We start from the raw sequence: 19,205 nt of genomic DNA on the forward strand, positions 1-19,205 counted from the left end.
TCAACAGTGTTGCCGAACAGCCCAGTCTGAGAGATCGGGGTATCAAGAAAGGGGACCTTCTCAGCGTCCTTCATTTCCACCAGGTTGCGCTCCTGAGCCACTAAAGTTGACATTGCCCTCCCCAAGGCATAGCGCAGTGACCTTTGTTGCCCGTGAACAGTTCCTGCATCAACCCTGTGTCGGACTTACCCTCGTGCAGCTGTTTCAGTGCCTTAGCTTGGTGGGCCTGCAGTATAGCCATGGCATTCAAGGAAGAGGCAGCCTTACCAGCTGCACTGTAAGCCTTAGCAGAGTGGTCCTACAGAGCCGGGAAGCAAGACACAGAAGATCGCAACAGGTGGCAGCATTTTGCGGGCACAAGTGCACTGCAACCGCCCTCTCCACCTGGTGAATGTCCACATACCCCCTGGCTGCCCCACCGTCAAGGGTGGTGAGGATGGAGATGAGCGGTTTCTGATTGAAAAAGGGGCCATCCACGACTTTGTCAACTCCTCATGCACCTCCGGGAAGAAAGGAACTGGGGCAGAGTGCGGCCATGAGCCACAATCTGCACCCAGGAACCAATTATCCAGTTGCAAATGCTCAGGACTGGAAGGCTTGCACACCTCCAGCCCATTGCTTGTGGCGGCCCGGGCAAGCACCAACAGGGGGCATCCCCATCAAGTCTTTTCATTCGGCTGATGAAAGCCCAGCCTCCGATGCTGTGATTGACATCGGATCTTCCATGTGGCACTCTGAATTAAACAGCTTGGACGAAGAGACGTTATACAAGTAGTCATCTAACAAAGGTTCAGACGTGTGCTATAATTATTTACTGGACACTGCAAGGAATGCTTTAGGGTTCAACACAATGCAAACTGAATTATATGTATCTAATGGTACAGTGCACTATACTCTTTATAAGTAATAATAATAATAACAAGGGAAAAAATGCAGGGTGCAGAATATGACCTATTTATCAGTTAGAAAATTGTAATAATTTAAAGTAAGTAGTACAATGACAGAAAGAAATATAAAAATGCATTTTAAATGTATGCATTCACAATCTCCTGGGATTGACAGGGGGTGGAGTGACTTTGATGAAAGTAATTAACCTTATGATATAGCTATTGTAATAATGACTGAATATTAAAATATATTAACCTCCCCCTACTACGCTTTTTCCCTTGCAAATTCATCATCACAGAAAACAATAGTGGTTATATAAGCATGTAATGCTCATTTGGTTTTCAGGTTGTTTGCTGTTCAGCAGACATGCATGTTTTGCTCATAACAGTGCTTTACATTGCCAGGCTTTGTCCTGCTGTGTTTGGAGTTAATTTTGGCACCTGCATCCTGCAAGGCAACCCTCAGGCCCCTGCACTCTTCAAAAATGGAGACTTGATTATTGGAGGGGTTTTCTCCATCCATGACTATCTGAGGACAGAGAAGCACACTTACACTAGACAGCCACAACCATTAGAGTGCAGTGGGAGGTTAGCATTTACATGTAGGAAGGGATATATTAAATCAGCTCTTTAATCTTGTCTCTAATTAAACAGTTCAAAGTTTGTGAGAACTTACAATGATTTGTAATGTTATGAAATGATTATGAAAAATGAGATGTGCATTTTTTTTCTCATGTTAATGTGATTTTCTTTTTTCGTCTGTTTTAACAGCGTGGGTTTCAGAGAGATGCGCTTTGTTCGTGCCTTTGAATTCGCCATCGAGGAGATCAACAACAGCTCCGATCTCTTAGCGGGCGTCACTTTAGGGTACCATATATATGACTCGTGTGCCTCTGTGCCAATGGCAGTCAAAGTAGCCTTTCAGCTTGCCAACGGACTAGATTTAATATTTAACGACACTGATTCCTGTGCAAAATCTGCAGCTGTTACGGCAGTAGTCGCAGAATCTGGTTCCACGCCGTCTATAAGCATTTCAAGACTTCTCGGTCCATTTGGAATTCCACAGGTGTGGGTTTTTATTTTTTATTGTATTTATTTATTTATTTATTTATTTATTAAATGATAGATAGACATATGGATAGATAGCATTCGAGAGAAAATAACATTTAAGATGTATGTCTTGATGCGCCAAAATTCATATCCAAAACAGTTGCGCACCTGAACAAATAACGTTTAAGAATAGCGCAAAATAAGCGTCCTATGTGAATAGCCTTGGAATGTAGCGTATGTAATTAACTTTTGTGTGTTTTTTTTTTTTTATGAGATTGTTACTTCCCCCTTTTCTTTGCACTATAGGTGAGTCATTACGCGACGTGCGCGTGTCTCAGTGACAAGCGGCAGTATCCTACTTTCTTCAGGACCATCCCCAGCGACCACCATCAAGCGGCAGCACTGGCACGGATGGTCAAGCACTTCGGATGGACGTGGATCGGGGCTGTGCGCAGTGATTCAGACTATGGGAACAATGGCATGGCATCATTCCTGAAAGCTGCTGAGGAGGAAGGGATCTGTGTGGAGTATTCTGAGGCCTACTACAGGACCCAGCCGCGCAGCAAACTGAAAAGAGTGGCGGATGTCATTCGCAGATCAACGGCTCGTGTGATTGTTGCATTCCTGGCCTCAGGTGATATGAGAATCCTTCTAGAAGAGTTGAGCCAGCAGCCTCCTCCTCCGATGCAGTGGATTGGCAGCGAAGCGTGGGTTACCGATCCAGAAATGTTGCGTTTTAATTTGTGTATCGGTGCCGTAGGTTTTGGAATCCCGCGGTCTGTTATCCCGGGCTTTCGGAATTTTCTACTCGACCTGTCTCCAGAACAAGCGCTAAAATTCCCCCTGCTGACAGAATTCTGGGAAAGCTCATTCAGCTGTAGTCTAAAACAGCACACAGGTTCTTCTACTGATATGCCAGCATGTGATGGCACAGAAAACCTGCGCGCTTTACAGAACCCGTATACAGACACGTCCCAGCTGAGGATCACTAACATGGTTTACAAAGCGACATATGCTATAGCTCATGCCCTCCATGCCATTGTCTGTAACGAAAACCATTGCGATAAAAACGTGAAAGTTGAACCCCGCCAGGTATTATTTATTCGTTTAATATTATTATCATTATTATTGTAACAAAAAGAGATTAATCTGGTGTATGTGTGTGTGCAAATGCGTGTATGAGTTTGTGTTTATATACACACAAAATACATATGTATTTTGTTTATCCCGCCTGCAGGTTTTTGATGAGCTTAAGCATGTAAACTTCACTCAAAATAATTATCATATTTCGTTTGACTCCAATGGAGACCCTGTGGCTACCTATGAACTTGTGAACTGGCAGCTTCAGAGAGACGGTTCAATAAATTTTGTGACAGTGGGCCATTATGATTCATCACAAGCTAAAGGCCGAGAATTCAGTCTGAGCAGAGCTATCATTTGGAACGATGGCAAAGAAATGGTATATAATGTTTTGTTTTATTTTTATGCATTTATAAATATCTGTGAGTGCTGTGTGTATCTGTTATCTGCAGGTGCCTGTGTCTGTGTGCAGTGAGAGCTGTCCTCCAGGTACAAGGAAGGCTGCACAGAAAGGAAGACCGGTCTGCTGTTATGACTGTATTGACTGTGCAGAAGGAGAGATCAGCAATGAGACAGGTGTTTTTATAGCTTAAAGCAACCCTTGCTCCACTAAGTCATTCATCAATCAATTTTCCATTTTCAGTCTATCACAGGGCTAAAACGTCTGTGTGTAATTTAACTATTAATAAAATTTTCCAGATTCTGTAGATTGCTATCCATGCCATCCTGAGTATTGGCCCAATGGTGAGAAGGACAAGTGTCTTCCTAAACCAGTGGAGTTTCTCTCCTGGGATGAGATCCTTGGGATTATACTGGCTGCTTTCTCTGTTGCTGGCTCTTTAGTGGCTTTGAGCATAACTTTAGTGTTCTACAAAAACAGGGCCTCTCCGATAGTAAAAGCCAACAACTCAGAGCTGAGCTTCCTGCTTCTCTTCTCACTTGCTCTGTGTTTTCTCTGTTCTCTTACTTTCATTGGTCGACCCACTCAGTGGTCCTGTATGTTGCGTCACACAGCATTTGGGATCATTTTTGTCCTCTGTATCTCTTGTGTTTTGGGAAAAACATTAGTAGTGCTAATGGCCTTCAAAGCTACACTTCCAGGAAGTGATGTCATGAAATGGTTTGGGCCTCCTCAACAGAGACTCAGTGTTTTGGGCTTCACTCTTGTACAGGTACTTATATGTGTGCTTTGGTTAACAATATCTCCACCTTTCCCTTATAACAATATGCAACACTACAAAGAAAAGATCATTCTAGAATGCAGTTTAGGATCAGCTGTAGGTTTCTGGGCTGTTCTGGGTTATATTGGCCTCCTGGCATTCCTTTGCTTTGTTTTAGCTTTTCTTGCCCGAAAGCTGCCTGATAACTTCAATGAAGCTAAGTTCATCACATTCAGTATGCTCATATTCTGTGCTGTATGGATCACATTTGTTCCAGCTTATGTCAGCTCTCCAGGGAAATTTACTGTAGCTGTGGAGATATTTGCTATTTTAGCTTCAAGCTTTGGTCTGATTCTCTGTATTTTTGCTCCTAAGTGTTTCATTATTGTTTTTAGACCAGAGCAAAATACGAAAAAGCATTTAATGGGTAAAGTACCATCAAGTACCAAATCCCTTTGAGATGAATACATACATAACACATTTAAATGCCAGCTGTTTAATTATGAATTATTTCATTTTAAACTCAAAATGAATTTGCATTGATAGTTTTATAACTACATCGATATATATTATTCATTTAACATGTTTGAGTTTGAGATACACAAATACAAATTAGATTTTATATGAAACATTTCTTAATAATGGTCTTTTTTTAATACAACATTTAATTATGCAGAGATCATAGGAAAATAAATTATGACAACAGACTAGACCTTTTTATAATTGTTGTTACTGTGAGTGAGAGCTGCAGTGTCAGAATTTTGTCACAGCAGTTACTATCCAGATGCAGAATGATTAACATTTATTGACAAGAAAATGATAAACTGCTGAGAGTCCAAAGAAAAATGAGAAAAATGGCATATTGCTGGAGGAAACAGGAAAATATATCTTGGGGTATACCTAGAATTATTGCAAGTTTGTTTGCTCAAACCTCAAAAGCATGTATAACACTCTTTATATAACAGCCCTTAATTAGTCCTTTGTGGGGATAATACTGTTTTTGACAATGCATTATTTTTTTATTGTTATTATTTACCATATATTTATGTAAAATGTTCTTATTTCATGATTAATTAATATTTATTTTCTTTTTTATATTATATAAAAAATCGAATAATAATAATAATTCAAGTAAGTTCAGACCTAAAACTGACTTTAAAGTCATAATGGCGTAAAAACATTGAAACATCAAAAATATTGTGACTATACACAGATGGCTTCATACTGAAATCAATAAACTATTGTTGTAACAAGTTAAACCTCTTCATTTTTAGATTTTATCACAAGTTAAAACTGATTTAGATGTTGGTTAAGACTACAAATTTATTTATTTTGGAGGTAAAATTGACCTTTTAGAGGTAAATAATAATAGTAATTATAATAAAAATTAGATGACATTAATTGTCAAAGATATAACTTCTGGATTAACTTGATGTAAAGGCAGCATCCAACCAAGCCACAACTATCCTAAAATGGCTGGTTCGTTCTTTTTGAGGAACGCCTCCACAACTATCCTAAAATGGCTGGTTTGTCTCGCCGAGAGACCAATCTACTTCAGTGTATCTAAACAAGCCAATTGAAGATTGGCATGCGCTAATCGCACCATGGTTTACATTATAAATAACCTTTTCGCTGAGACACTCTTCAGGAACTAGAGCCGTCGTCAATGATGACTTTGTCCCTACCAAAAATGGGCGCTGCCTCTTCCAGTGTCCTGTGGGAGCCCACAAGCCCCTCAGACTTCGGCGTAGGCAGTCCCAGCCAGCTACTTTTGTGCAATCGTAAGACTGGAACACTGGGAAAACGTCCACGTTCTAGGCAGGAGTGCGGAAGTCCAGCCTTCCCGTAGGAGGTCAGTGCATATGGACAGTATTTCCATATGGAAAATTGGGGTGATTGAACCCTCTTAGATGGGCAGAAGGTCTGCCGGAAACCATAATGCCGTGAAATACACACATAAAGTCCTCTTGGGGTACTTTACATGGCTCCCAGCCCTCACCGGTTCTCACGGATTCATCGAGAGGGCCTGGCGCCGGATGGCAACATCTGGCTGCCGAGGGGAATGGAGGAGCTCAACTCTACTGTATGGATGCTCTGGAGGCGGTTAACAAGGACCCAAAACCGGGCCTCTCAGTGCTTCTACCCGTTTGAGAACACTACCGGTACCGTATAGAATCTAGCAATCGTGTTGGGGTCGCCCAGGCAGCTCTACAATTTGTCAGCATTTGGACGATGCAACACTTGCTGAGTGTGCCCGCAACCTGAGGGGGCAGGGCATACCCTGGCTTAGGGTAATGGACTATCCAGTGAGCCATCCTCTGCTTGGAGGCACTCCCCTTCTGCCGGCCTCTGTGACAAGCGAGGCTGGACTGAGGTCCTGAAGCTTTGTGTCCGGTCAACGTAGCATCTTAGTGCTCAGGCGGGACAAGCAACGTCAGGGCTGGGTCTGCCTCCTCCAGGAGCAGCGCTTGAAGGTTCACCACCTGGTCTCTGAGGGGGTAGTGGGAACCTTGGGCGCGTAGCCGGGCCGTGGCCTCAGTGGTACCTGGGAATCCATGAGCCCAAACTGTAGGCACGAATCGTTGACCAAAAAAGCCTGCAGGTCCCCTACCCTCTTGATGGAGGCCAATGCGAGCAGGAGCAATGTCTTCATAGATAAAAGAACTTTAGCACAACTGCTGGCAAGGGTTCAACGCGGAGCCTACTGCAGTGCTGTCAGCACCTTCCCAAGAGGGTACTGTTGGGAGCCGTGGAGGATTCAACCTCCTGGCTTCCTCAGGAACCTGATAATCCGGCCATGCTTACCCACAGACCTCCCATCTATGGGGTCATGATTTGCAGCGATTGCAGCCACGTAGACTTTAAGGGTGGAGGGAGACAGCCTTCGCTCCAACCCTTGCTGCAAGAAGATAAGCACAACTGATAGGGCAATTCCGGGGGTCTTCACCCTGAGAAGAACACCACTCGACGAACAGGCTCTACTTCAAGGCATAGGCCTGTCTCGTGGACCACTCTTGGTGTCGACTACTCCTTGAGGTAGGTCACCTAGAGCCTCCGCATCCCATCCAGGGACCAGACATGGAGTTTCCAGAGGTCTGGGCGCGGGTGCCAAGGTGCCCGTCTCTGAGTCAGAAGATCCTTCCTCAGAGGGATCGGCCAAGGAGGGGCTGTCGCGAGGAGCACAAGTTCTGGGAACCAAGTCTTCACCAGTAGGGTGCTACTAGCAAGACCTGCTCCTTGTCCTCCCTGACCTTGCACAGTGTCTGTGCAAGAAGGCTCACTGGGAAATACATACTTGCAAAGGCCCGCAGCCAGCTGTGTGCCAGTGGGCATTGGGAAGTCTCTGGAGAGGCAAACAGGTCTACCTGAGTGGCTGGAAAGCGTTCCCAAATCAGCTGAACCGCCAGGGGATGGAGTCTCCATTCTCCGGGTAGTGCAGCTCGAGACAGCTCGTCGGCTGCCTGGTTGCACACTCCTGGAATGTGAATGGCGAGAAGCGACCTCAGAACTTCCGACTCCATAGGAGGAGGAGGTGGTGGGCTAGTTGCGACATGCGGAGCGTAGACCACCTTGTTGGTCGCCAGTATGTTGTCTGTGTGGACTAGTACATGCTGGCCTCGAAGGCAGTTCTCGAGACTGCCTAGGGCGAGATGTACTGCCAGCAACTTTAGGCAGTTGATGTGCCATTGCAGTTGAGGGCCCGTGCAAACCCCTGACACTGCATGCCCATTGTATCCGTGGCCCCTCAGCCAGTGGTGGAGGCATCCGTGAAACCACAGCATACCTGGAGACAGGGGCACTCGGCCCGAAGGAACGAGAGGTCTGACCACGGGGTGAAGGTTTGGCGGCAGGCCGGTGTTATTTGAACCCAGTGAGTGCCACTTTGCCACGCCCACCTCGGGACTCGATCGTGTAGCCAATGTTGAAGCGGTCTCATATGGATTAGTCCCAGCGGCATCACTGTGGCGCGGCTGCCATATGCCCCAGAGCCTCTGAAAATATTTCAGTGGGACCGCCATCCTGCTCTTGAACATATTGAAAGCAGTTCAACACCGGGCACGCTCCTCTGTGAGGTGTGCCATCTGATCGATCGAATCCAGCTCCATCCCAGAAAAGAGATCCTCTGCGTTGGACAGAGTTTGCTCTTCTCTCCTGGTTGACCTGAAACTCCAACTGGCTGAGGTGCTGTTCCTGTGTTCGCACAACTGAGCCCGGACTGAGCCAGTCATCCAGTTGGTTGAGAATCTGCGACACGCCTTACTCTCTCAGTGGAGCAAGGGCTGCTTCCAGCATGAAGACGCGCGTGGCGACAGGGAGCCCAAAGGGTAGGACTTGTGCTGATATGCTCGACCTTCAGGCGAACCTCAGGAATGGCCTGTGGCACGGAAGAATCGACACATGAAAGTCACTCCTTCAGGTCGATCGCTGCAACCAATCCTGGGGCCGGACGCACTGAATAGGCGTTTCTGTCAACATCCTGAGCGGGAGTGCTCGATTCAGGACTCACAGATCCAAGATGGTCGTAACCCACCGCCTTTCTTGGGCACTATGAAGTATGGGCTGTAAGCCCCGACCTCCGGCTGGAGGAAGCGGCTGTGCCTTCACTAGAAGGACAGCAATCTCCGCCCACAAGACAGGAAACGCGCACACTGGCGTCGGATCCCACTGAACTTGGGGGGGCGCCGGATGAACTGAATCATATAGCCGAAGGGTTCACAGGAGCCACCGGGATAGCCTGGGAAGATTCAACCAGGCATCCAGAGACCGAACTAGCCTCGGCGGAACCACCGACGTGAAGGCGATGGGGCAGCGAGGGGGAGTGCAGGGACCCGGCTCGGGCCCGTGGCCGGTCCGCGCGAAAGTGTGCAACTCTTACCTGCATCCCGCAGAAGTGAGGCGGTAGGCCGTTGGTTCGTCCTCCCAGTCTTCCCACTGCTGCATATTAGCCCAAGGAGGCGCCAGTGGCGCGAAACAGGCACTCAACACCCAGAGACAGAGAAACCGCCCTCGAGGTTTTAGGTAGCGGCAACATTTTCTGCCCGGCAGAGCAGCTCCCTCCATCCCCGGATCTGAGGGCCAGGAGCCTGGACAGGCTGGGTGGCTGCCCTGCTGCCAGCTCCACGGTGCTGCCTAGATGGGGGCTGCTCGCGTTGGCTGCACGGGAGCGGTGGTGGCAGCAACACCCCGGCGACAGACCGTCAGCGGCTGGGTGAAGGCAGCAGCTGCACGTGCGAGGGCAGGATGTTTCTTACCTCAGTCTGCTTCTGGGCAGCGGAGACTGCTGGGCAAAGTTCTCCAGCGTCGCCGAAAGTGGCCGGTCTGGGACATGGGGGCATTCAAGGAGCGTGTCTTGTCTACCTCGATGTCGACCAGACACAGCCAGCCACAGATGGCGTTTCTGGACCACCGTAGTGGCCATCGCACAACCCAGAGACCAGCGTTGTGACTCTTCAAATAACTCGTGGCACGAGGTCCATCACGATACAGTTCTTTCAGAACTTCCGGTCATGACCACCCCTGTGCAGATCCTTCAGTGCCTTGGCCTGATGAACCTGCAACAACGCCAAAGCGTGCAGTACTGCAGACTCCTTGTCCACAGGCCGCACAGGCACTGCCGTTCAGAGCCGACCAGTACCTGCAGGCCCGGGAGGGCACAGGATTACCACTAAGCGGAAACGGCATTGGGACACAGCTGCATCCCAACTGACCGCTCCACTGGGGGTGATCACCGTAACTCCCTGGCTGTGCCGCTGTCAAGGGTGGTGAAGGAGGAGGAGCCACTGGGGCAGTTTCTGGCAGTGAAAGGTGCTTTCACATCCCAGTAAGCTCCTCATGCACTTCGGGAAGAAAGGTACCAGGGTGGGGCCCTGAGAACCAGCGCAGCCACCCTTAAATACCAATCGTGCCTCGAGGCCGGGAAGCAGTGGAGGTTTCCACTTGATCGATCACCTCGGCGGCCTGGGCAAGCATAGCCACCATTTCTAGATCTGTATCCAGTACATTCAACGCCTGGTAGAGACGAGAGCAACCGGATCTTCACTTCCAGAAATGTCTGGCTCACCTTCCGATGCAGCGATTGACTTCTGTCATCAGGGGAGCACAAGAGGGTACAGCTGATACCCCACGTGAGGGTCCAGAGCCCCTTTGCAGCTCCACTGGTTGCAGAGTTTAAGCTTTGTGTCACAACGAAATGGAGCCCACCTGTCTCCCAAGTCGAGCAAACACAAGCTCAGCCTCCTTTTTCAAGGTGAAGAGCCCGCCCATCACTCCGATATGACCATCTCCCGCGAGGAAATGATTCATCCACAACCGCCACCTCAGCGTGCTCCCAGGCACACTGAGATTGTGACCATCACTAACACCAGGTAACAACCGCATCCAGAAACACACGGGTGTCCGAGTCTGAAGCAAGACCCACGCTATCTTCCAAGGCAGAGTTTGCCAGGCGTAACGTCGTCTTTAAAAGACGCACCGCGAATGCTCTTTTAGTGCTGAGGCAACAGGGGATAGCCGTTTTGCACACAAACAGGGGGTAGTGCAGCCTGATTGTGGCAATCCACTCGACGCAGGAAAGCGACCTCTGCTGAAACGCCGTACTCCAACACTCAAGATCGTCTTTGGAGCAGAACAGTCACGCTTGGCTCCGGCGAAAGCTGAATATGCGCTGCACCGTTGCTTAGATCAGTGGCAGCTGGATCCTTGTTTAGATACACTGAAGTAGATTGGTCTCTCGGCGAGATCCCAATTCGTCGGTCATCCGACGTGACTCGGAGTGACCGACTGAAAGGGAACCATGGTTACATTCATAACCTGGAGACACTCTTCAGGAACTAGAGCCGTGTCAATGACGCTTTGTTGAACGAGATGCCCACGCCCCCAGACTTGCCAGTCCCAGCCCAGTGTGCAGTCTAGGGCAGGAGGACAGTGGAGCCAGGAATGGCCCGCAATGGAGATGGACGATAGCAGGGCCTTGGAGGTCGCCACCCCACGGGTTGAGTGGGCCCTGACTCCTAGGCTAGGCGGGAGACCAGAGCACTCATACGATGTGTTAATGGCATCCACAATCCATTTGCTTAACATCTGCTTGGCTTCTGGAAAATCCTTCCGAGGGGAATCAAAGCAGACGAGGAGCTGGTCACTCTTTCTCTACAGGGCGGCTCTGTGGACGTATGCATCCAGTGCTTGTACCTGACACACACAATTGAGCTTTTGCCAGCCCGAACCTGTGAAGGGGGGAGGATTAAAAGCCTCCAGCACGACTGGCTGTGGTGCGACCGTAGGGACCTTCGACCTATACCCCACGCCACTGAAAAGGCCTGAAGGTCACCTACTCTCCTCAGAGAACACAGTGCAAGCAACAGTGTAGTCTTAATCGTCAGAAGGTGATCGGAGGTCTCCTCTATGGGCTCAAAAGGCGGCCCACAGAGGGCCTCCAACATCACTGCCAGGTCCCAAGTTGGGACACATTCAGGGTGGAGTGGGAGACTCCAGTGGAGAATATCGCCTGCAGGAACTCCAGCACTGAACCAACAGGGCAGTTAACTGGATCGAGCCAGTGGTGGATGATCTGGAGGATGGTCTTTACAACCTCGGTTGAAAGACTTGAGACTATGAGCTCCGCCTCCTCAGACGCCACACCTACAGCCTCCACAACTCCGGGCAAGGGTGCACAATGGTGCCCCCTGCCTGTGAGAGGAGGTCCCTCCTGACTGGAATCTCCCACAGAGACCCGTCTAGGAAGGCCCTCAGGTTCGAAAACCATACCCAGCCCGGCCAGAATGGCGTTACAAGAAGTAGGTTTACCGCGCCCCGGCGCACTCTCTCAAAAACTCCGTGAAGCAGAGGGATCAGGGGAAAGGCGTACAGTTGCGGCCTCGGCCACGTCTGCACCATGGCATCCAGGCCCAGTGCTGCTGGATGAACTAGAGAGGACCAGAGGGGACATTGCGGGAACATTCTCTTGTGTTGCAAAGAGGTCCACCTCTGCCTGATAAAATTCTCTCCAGATCTGCTCCACCACCTCGGGCCTCAGCCCCTGTCTCAAGAGGATGTACGCTTCCATATTGAGATGCCTAGGAAAGTAGACAACTCTCAGTGAGAGGAGTCTTTCCCCAGGCCCACACAAGCATCTGGTGCGCCAGCTTGTACAAGGGGCGCGAGCGCAGACCTCCTTGTTGGTTTACAACAGAGGTGTTGTTGGTGCGCACCAACACATGTCGGTCTCTTATGTCCAGGAGGAAGTGTTTCAATGATAGAAATACAGCCAGGATCTCCAGGCAGTTGATGTGCCACATGAGATGGTGGTTCCTCTACAGACCACGGGACGAGCGGCTGTTCATGACCGTTCCCCAACCAGTGAGGGACACAGCCGTCACAAGCGATACACGGCAACAAGGAGCTCCCAGCAAGGGGCCCTGCGACCGGAACATCCTCCACATGTCTAAGGCACATACAACACTTTGATCAGGCGAAGCGGATTTCCCATCAAGGAAACGCCCTTGTTCCTGAGCCACCACTGTAGGAATCTCATGTACAGCAGGCCAAGAGGTACGTAGCTACCATCAGACCCAGCAGTTTCTGAAATACCTGATTTGCAAAGATATAACTAGGTGCCCTGCACCCACCACGCAAATGCAGGGGGAGGCTGACCGAACTGAATTCGGTAGCCTCTCTCCACAGTATGCAGGACCCAATGAGATATATTTGGCAGTAGTTTCCACACTGCAAAATGATATACTATACCTCTCAAGACTGACCTCTGGTAAAAAGAAAAGGGTCATTTGGACCGCAAAGCAGGGTGCCACCGACCCGCACAGTGTTTTACTTTTACACATCCAGTACAAAACAGGCCTTATTTTAGTTCCACAACAGCTGTCCAGCATTTGACAAATTGGCAAGGAGAATGTGGCAAATTTAAAGTTACTTTATTTCTTTTATTTATTTATTTTATTATACCTATGGTGGTTGTTTAGAAACTTTGCAATACATTTGAGACACATTATGTCAGACGTAACCACACCCTTTTTGGTAATACAGTTACCTACAACAGCAGTGACTGTGATGGTTATATATATAACACAAGGCATCATTTTAAACTCACATTTGGAGTGTTTTCTTGTCTAGCAAGAGAAATGCATGTTAATCTTTTATTGACCCTGACACTACTTTGTATTACCAGGCTCTGCCCTGCTGTGTGTGGGATTCATTTAAACAGCTGCATCCTCCAAGGTGACCCTCAGCCCCCTGCTCTCTTTGATGACGGAGACTTTGTCATTGGAGGGGCTTTCACCATTCATTATTATGTGAGGACAGAGAAGCAGACCTACACTCAACGGCCACAACCACTTGTGTGCAGTGGCAGGTTAGAGCTTATGAATTTGATTAAAGTCCATAGACCAATCTTGACTTCATTTAACTGCTTTGTGCTATAATTATGCTTGAAATAGTGTTTATGTAAAATAAGCTAATTAATTATTTGAATTCATATTTTATATATTAATAATGTTGTTTTTGCATGTGTGAACTTCAACAGCATGAACTTCAGAGAACTGCACTTTGCTCGTGCCTTACAGTTTGCTATCCAAGAGATAAACTACAGCTCCGATCTCTTACCAGGCATCACTTTAGGGTACCACATATATGACACTTGTGCCTCTCTGGCAATGGCAATCAAAGTAGCACTGCAACTTGTCAACGGACAAGAGCCTGTATTTAATGACACTGATTCCTGTGTAAAAAGTAATGCTGTTCCAACACTAATTGGAAATTCAGCTTCCACTGCAGCTATAAGTGTTTCAAGACTTTTTGGTCCTCTTAGAATTACACAGGTGTGTGCTAACTAATATATATATATATATATATATATATATATATATATATATATATATATATTATATATATGTCAATTGTTTAAACAGCATTGTTTACGATCTGTGTAATATAGTACATATTCAGAAAACAAAAATGATTTCTTCATGGTACACTAGGTGAGTCATTACGCGACGTGTGCGTGTCTCAGTGACAAGCGGCAGCATCCTACTTTCTTCAGGACCATCCCCAGTGACCACCATCAGGCGGCAGCACTGGCACGGATGGTCAAGCACTTCGGATGGACGTGGATCGGGGCTGTGCGCAGTGATTCAGACTATGGGAACAATGGCATGGCATCATTCCTGAAAGCTGCTGAGGAGGAAGGGATCTGTGTGGAGTATTCTGAGGCCTACTACAGGACCCAGCCGCGCAGCAAACTGAAAAGAGTGGCGGATGTCATTCGCAAGTCATCAGCTCGTGTGATTGTTGCCTTTATGGCCGAAGGTGACATGAGACTTCTGTTAGAAGAGTTGAGCCAGCAGCCTCCTCCTCCGATGCAGTGGATTGGCAGCGAAGCGTGGGTTACAGACCCACAAATGATGCGGTTTAATTTGTGTATCGGTGCTGTTGGTTTTGCAGTTCCACGGTCTGTTATTCCGGGTTTTCGCAACTTTCTACTCGACCTGTCTCCAGAACAAGTGCTAAAATTCCCCCTGCTGACAGAATTCTGGGAAAGCTCATTCAGCTGTAGTCTAAAACAGCACACAGGTTCTTCTACTGATATGCCAGCATGTGATGGCACAGAAAACCTGCGCGCTTTACAGAACCCGTATACAGACACGTCCTATTTGGTGTACAAAGCCACTTACGCTATAGCTCATGCCCTCCATGGCATCATCTGTAATGAAATGCTATGTGACAAAAACACCAAAGTTGAGCCCCGGCAGGTACGTTTTCTAATTGTGAAATAATTCATTCATAACACATATTTAAAAATCTTAATATAGGCCCAAAATTCCATCATCTTCTATATGTAACAAGCCCAGAAGTGGTAATTATTCAACAAATAATTGAAACAACAATCCATTATGCAGGTTTTTGATCAACTCAAGCGATTGAACTTCACTAAAAATAATTATTTTGTTTCATTTGACTCCAATGGAGACCCTGTGGCTACCTATGAATTTGTGAACTGGCAGCTTCATGGAGAAGGTTCAGTTGATTTTGTGACAGTGGGTCAATATGATGCATCCAAGCCTAAAGGCCAAGAATTCAGTCTGAGCAGAGCTATCATTTGGTATGACGGCAGTGAAAAGGTATAAAGTTTAGTTCTATTCTGGATGTTTGTGATTAAGATTACTGCACTCCTGATTTTATGATTGTGTCCGTAGACATATGTTGACAATACATAACACAGTTTTAGTTAAATAAATGCGGTAATACTTTAGAATAGGTAACACTTTGTAGGTTAACTATTAACTACAACTTTTCCCTCAATAAATTCTTCATTTTCCACTTAATGGTTAGTAAATTAAAATAAACCAGAAGCTATTTTGCTCCAAGCATTGTTTGATTTCTGACTCTAAAGCCGTGTCTATATGTGACCTGCAGGTGCCTGTGTCTGTGTGCAGTGAGAGCTGTCCTCCAGGTACAAGGAAGGCTGCACAGAAAGGAAGACCGGTCTGCTGTTACGACTGCATTGACTGTGCAGAAGGAGAGATCAGTAACGAGACAGGTGCTTTTGTTTGTTTGTTTCTAAATTCTGACAATAATGTAAGTTTGCCCTTATTTCTACACTGTTGTTCACACAAAAAATTAATTCAGTCAGTATTTGTTCACCCTGTTGTTTATATAATGATAAACAAAAAATATGAATGAGAAATTAAGAAGTCCTTAGCTCTAAATGATTCAGGAGTGCTGGAGATGTCTTCAATCCTTGTGAGAAGTACTATGATAATAGTGATATGTTCACATTCTCAGACATTAAAAAAATGATTTAAGACTTGCATAATAGTGCATTCAGACACACCTAATTCACAATTAAACAAACAATTAGGAGTGCTCAAAGCTTTTTTGGTTAAAAATTATACAATATCAATATTTGAGCAAGTACATAACCAGCCAGCGTTCAGAACTATTGCCTTACTTTAGCCCGATTCACAATGGTTAGCTTGTAATAATGTTCTTTAATTTGAGTGGTACGGATAGGTTTTTATTGTAAATTTGCGTTTGGAACTGTATTATTACGTCATGTCTGTAAACATAAATAAACTGTCCTGGCAAGTTCGAGCTATTGCCTCATTCAGCAGCACTTCATTTAATTACAGTCTACTCTCACAGCAGCTGGAATAATTAAAAGTCAAAAAAATTATTTTGATGGCAGATTGTAATCCAGAAAGGATTATATGAAACACATGTAAATGAAATTAAATTAATAGATTCATATGCACCAGAGCACAACCCAAGCAAGGAACTGCAATAGTTTTCAAACATAGATGGTGACAACTTTAATGAAGGAGACATCAAAAATTTGCCATTTTGCAGGTTCACTAGGACCACTTGTGTATGACATCATTAACGTCATTATTCAGGTTACATTTGTAATCACGGAGTGACGACAGTTTGTCAATAAAAATAAAAAAAGTAAAACAATCTAAATGTCATTATAAATTAAAAATCAATAATGAAGACAAAATCAAGATTAATTGGATCTGTGCTCTGTCCAGAGAACCTTTCAGTGAAGGATGACTGCTGTAAAGTACAGCACTATTTTAAGTAAGGAATAATGTAATCCTAGACAGTACTTATCACTGCATAAAACCAGACAGGGTGATCGGGTCAGAACATTGCAAAAGTGAAACAGCATAGTCTAACCGTGTGTATGTTTTTATTTTGTTCCTGTGGTCCATGAATGGCTGTTAAACACTGATTTCTTCATCTTTCAGATTCTCTAGATTGTCACGAATGTCTACCTGAGTATTGGCCCAATGGTGAGAAGGACAAGTGTCTTCCTAAACCAGTGGAGTTTCTCTCCTGGGATGAGATCCTTGGGATTATACTGGCTGCTTTCTCTGTTGCTGGCTCTTTAGTGGCTTTGAGCATAACTTTAGTCTTCTACAAAAACAGGGCCTCTCCGATAGTAAAAGCCAACAACTCAGAGCTGAGCTTCCTGCTTCTCTTCTCACTCTCTCTGTGTTTCCTCTGTTCTCTTACTTTCATTGGTCGGCCCACTGAGTGGTCCTGTATGTTGCGTCACACAGCATTTGGGATCACTTTTGTCCTCTGTATCTCTTGTGTTTTGGGGAAAACTATAGTGGTGTTAATGGCCTTTAAAGCTACACTTCCAGGAAGTGATGTCATGAAATGGTTTGGGCCTCCTCAACAGAGACTCAGTGTTTTGGGCTTCACTCTTGTACAGGTACTTATATGTGTTCTTTGGTTAACAATATCTCCACCTTTTCCTTATAACAATATGCAACACTACAAAGAAAAGATCATTCTAGAATGCAGTTTAGGATCAGCTGTAGGTTTCTGGGCTGTTCTGGGTTATATTGGTCTCCTGGCATTCCTTTGCTTTGTTTTAGCTTTTCTTGCCCGAAAGCTTCCTGATAACTTCAATGAAGCTAAGTTCATCACATTCAGTATGCTCATATTCTGTGCTGTATGGATCACATTTATTCCAGCTTATGTCAGCTCTCCAGGGAAATTTACTGTAGCTGTGGAGATTTTTGCCATTTTAGCTTCAAGCTTTGGCTTAAGTTTCTGTATTTTTGCTCCTAAGTGTTTTATTATTGTGTTTAGGCCAGAGCAGAATACTAAAAAACACTTAATGGGTAAAGTACCATCAGCCAACTAAAGCCACCTAAGACAAGGACAGCTCTCATTCACATGAAATGTTACAATATTGCGATGTATGAAGCATCTTTCTGAGTTCAAAGACTACTTTTTAAAATATAACCATTTTATAAGAGAAAGAAATATCACTATCGCCCATATGCAAACATCTCAGATTCTCAAAATTGGTTGCCAGTGAAATGTAGTGTATGTATATACATAACAGTAATATTTGCTCACCAAGCCCACATTCGTTTTGAACCAAAGTACAACAAAAATAGTCAAATGTTGAAATATTTCACTATTTTAAAAATCTGTTTTCTATTAGAATACAGTATATTTTTAAATATAATTAATTCCTGTGATTTCACTCAATTTGTTGTAACATCATTCCAGTCACTATTTCCTTCAGAAATCATAGTAATGTTCTGATTTGCTGTTGAGAAAAATAAATAAATAAAATAAAGTAAATTATACATAGATGTTTAACCTTCTAGTATTGTTCACTTGGGGGTCACACTTGTATTGTTCGTGGTTAAAACTTACTGAAAATCCAAAAATTACCTTTTTTTTTAATAAAGTTTTCTTTTGTATTTTGAGAGAATGTCATATGAAACTAATTCATATTTATTGAATTAGGGCTTTCGCCCGAGTGCTGACCTTGCCTGCTTGCCTGCTTATCTTGACCATTGTCTCTTCGGATCACCCTTGTGTTCTGGTAACCTGATTGGATTGATGTTTGTGTTACGACCCATTGCCTGTTTTATCGTCTTTTCTATCTGGAAATCCCTTGAACTTGTTTGCGGATCTGACTGCCTTACTGTTAACAAACTTCTGCCTGTTGTATCTGACTATTCTATTTTGGATTGTCCCAATAAACTTCCGCACATGGATTCGCAGCTGTCATCATTACAGATAATTTCCCCCCTCTAGTGGTTTTTAGGCATAAAGACTTATTTTATCAAGTTGTGGTTTTAGATATATATTTATACATTCTCGAAGCCAAATTTTTGTAAAGGTGCATTATTTTTACTAATGTCAAACCTGAACACATGAAAAGCCTTTTGTATAACATCAAAATTCTACAAAAATGTGACAAAAAAAGGAACAGGAATGCTTTATCAGAGGTTAATCCATCTGATTCCAACCCCTTAGTTGAACCTTCTTGCTCAATGTTGAAATTTAGTTCAACAGTGTGTGTGTGTGTGTGTGTGTGTGTGTTCACCCTGGTATTTATCATGTTATGGGAACCAAATGTCCCCACAAAGATAGGAATACCAGTTAATTTTGACCTTGTGGAAACAAATTTATAAAACATACAGGATTTAATTTTTTGACAATCTAAAAATGCCAGTAGTTTCCTATAAGGGGAAATGTATCTGTA

General features: G+C 45.2%; 2 protein-coding genes across 2 annotated transcripts; both read left to right on the plus strand.

The window, feature by feature from the left end:
• The first annotated feature begins 1,209 nt into the window (after nucleotides 1-1,209).
• LOC122323189 (extracellular calcium-sensing receptor-like) lies at nucleotides 1,210-4,637 on the plus strand. Its single transcript, XM_043216881.1, is given in 6 exon segments — nucleotides 1,210-1,475; nucleotides 1,659-1,953; nucleotides 2,244-3,029; nucleotides 3,175-3,396; nucleotides 3,470-3,593; nucleotides 3,717-4,637. Coding segments are annotated over 6 exon segments (2,613 nt in total). The 3' UTR covers nucleotide 4,637.
• An 8,561-nt stretch (nucleotides 4,638-13,198) lies between these two features.
• On the plus strand, nucleotides 13,199-18,700 carry LOC122323196 (extracellular calcium-sensing receptor-like). The gene is made up of 6 exons (XM_043216887.1): nucleotides 13,199-13,538; nucleotides 13,710-14,004; nucleotides 14,164-14,934; nucleotides 15,082-15,303; nucleotides 15,599-15,722; nucleotides 16,933-18,700. Exons 1-6 carry the CDS (start codon nucleotides 13,309-13,311, stop codon nucleotides 17,841-17,843), a joined length of 2,553 nt encoding a protein of 850 aa, XP_043072822.1. The 5' UTR covers nucleotides 13,199-13,308; the 3' UTR covers nucleotides 17,844-18,700.
• Nucleotides 18,701-19,205: the final 505 nt, after the last annotated feature.

Source organism: Puntigrus tetrazona, chromosome 18 (genome assembly GCF_018831695.1).
Source record: "Puntigrus tetrazona isolate hp1 chromosome 18, ASM1883169v1, whole genome shotgun sequence".
Lineage (NCBI taxonomy): Eukaryota > Metazoa > Chordata > Actinopteri > Cypriniformes > Cyprinidae > Puntigrus > Puntigrus tetrazona.

Bases quoted from the DNA above. Each gene is read 5' to 3' on its own strand.
- LOC122323196 (XM_043216887.1), top strand. From the start codon at position 13,309: ATGCATGTTAATCTTTTATTGACCCTGACACTACTTTGTATTACCAGG. The intron at 15,304-15,598 runs GTATAAAGTTTA...TGTGACCTGCAG, and splicing joins GGTATGACGGCAGTGAAAAG to GTGCCTGTGTCTGTGTGCAG. The intron at 15,723-16,932 runs GTGCTTTTGTTT...TTCATCTTTCAG, and splicing joins AGAGATCAGTAACGAGACAG to ATTCTCTAGATTGTCACGAA.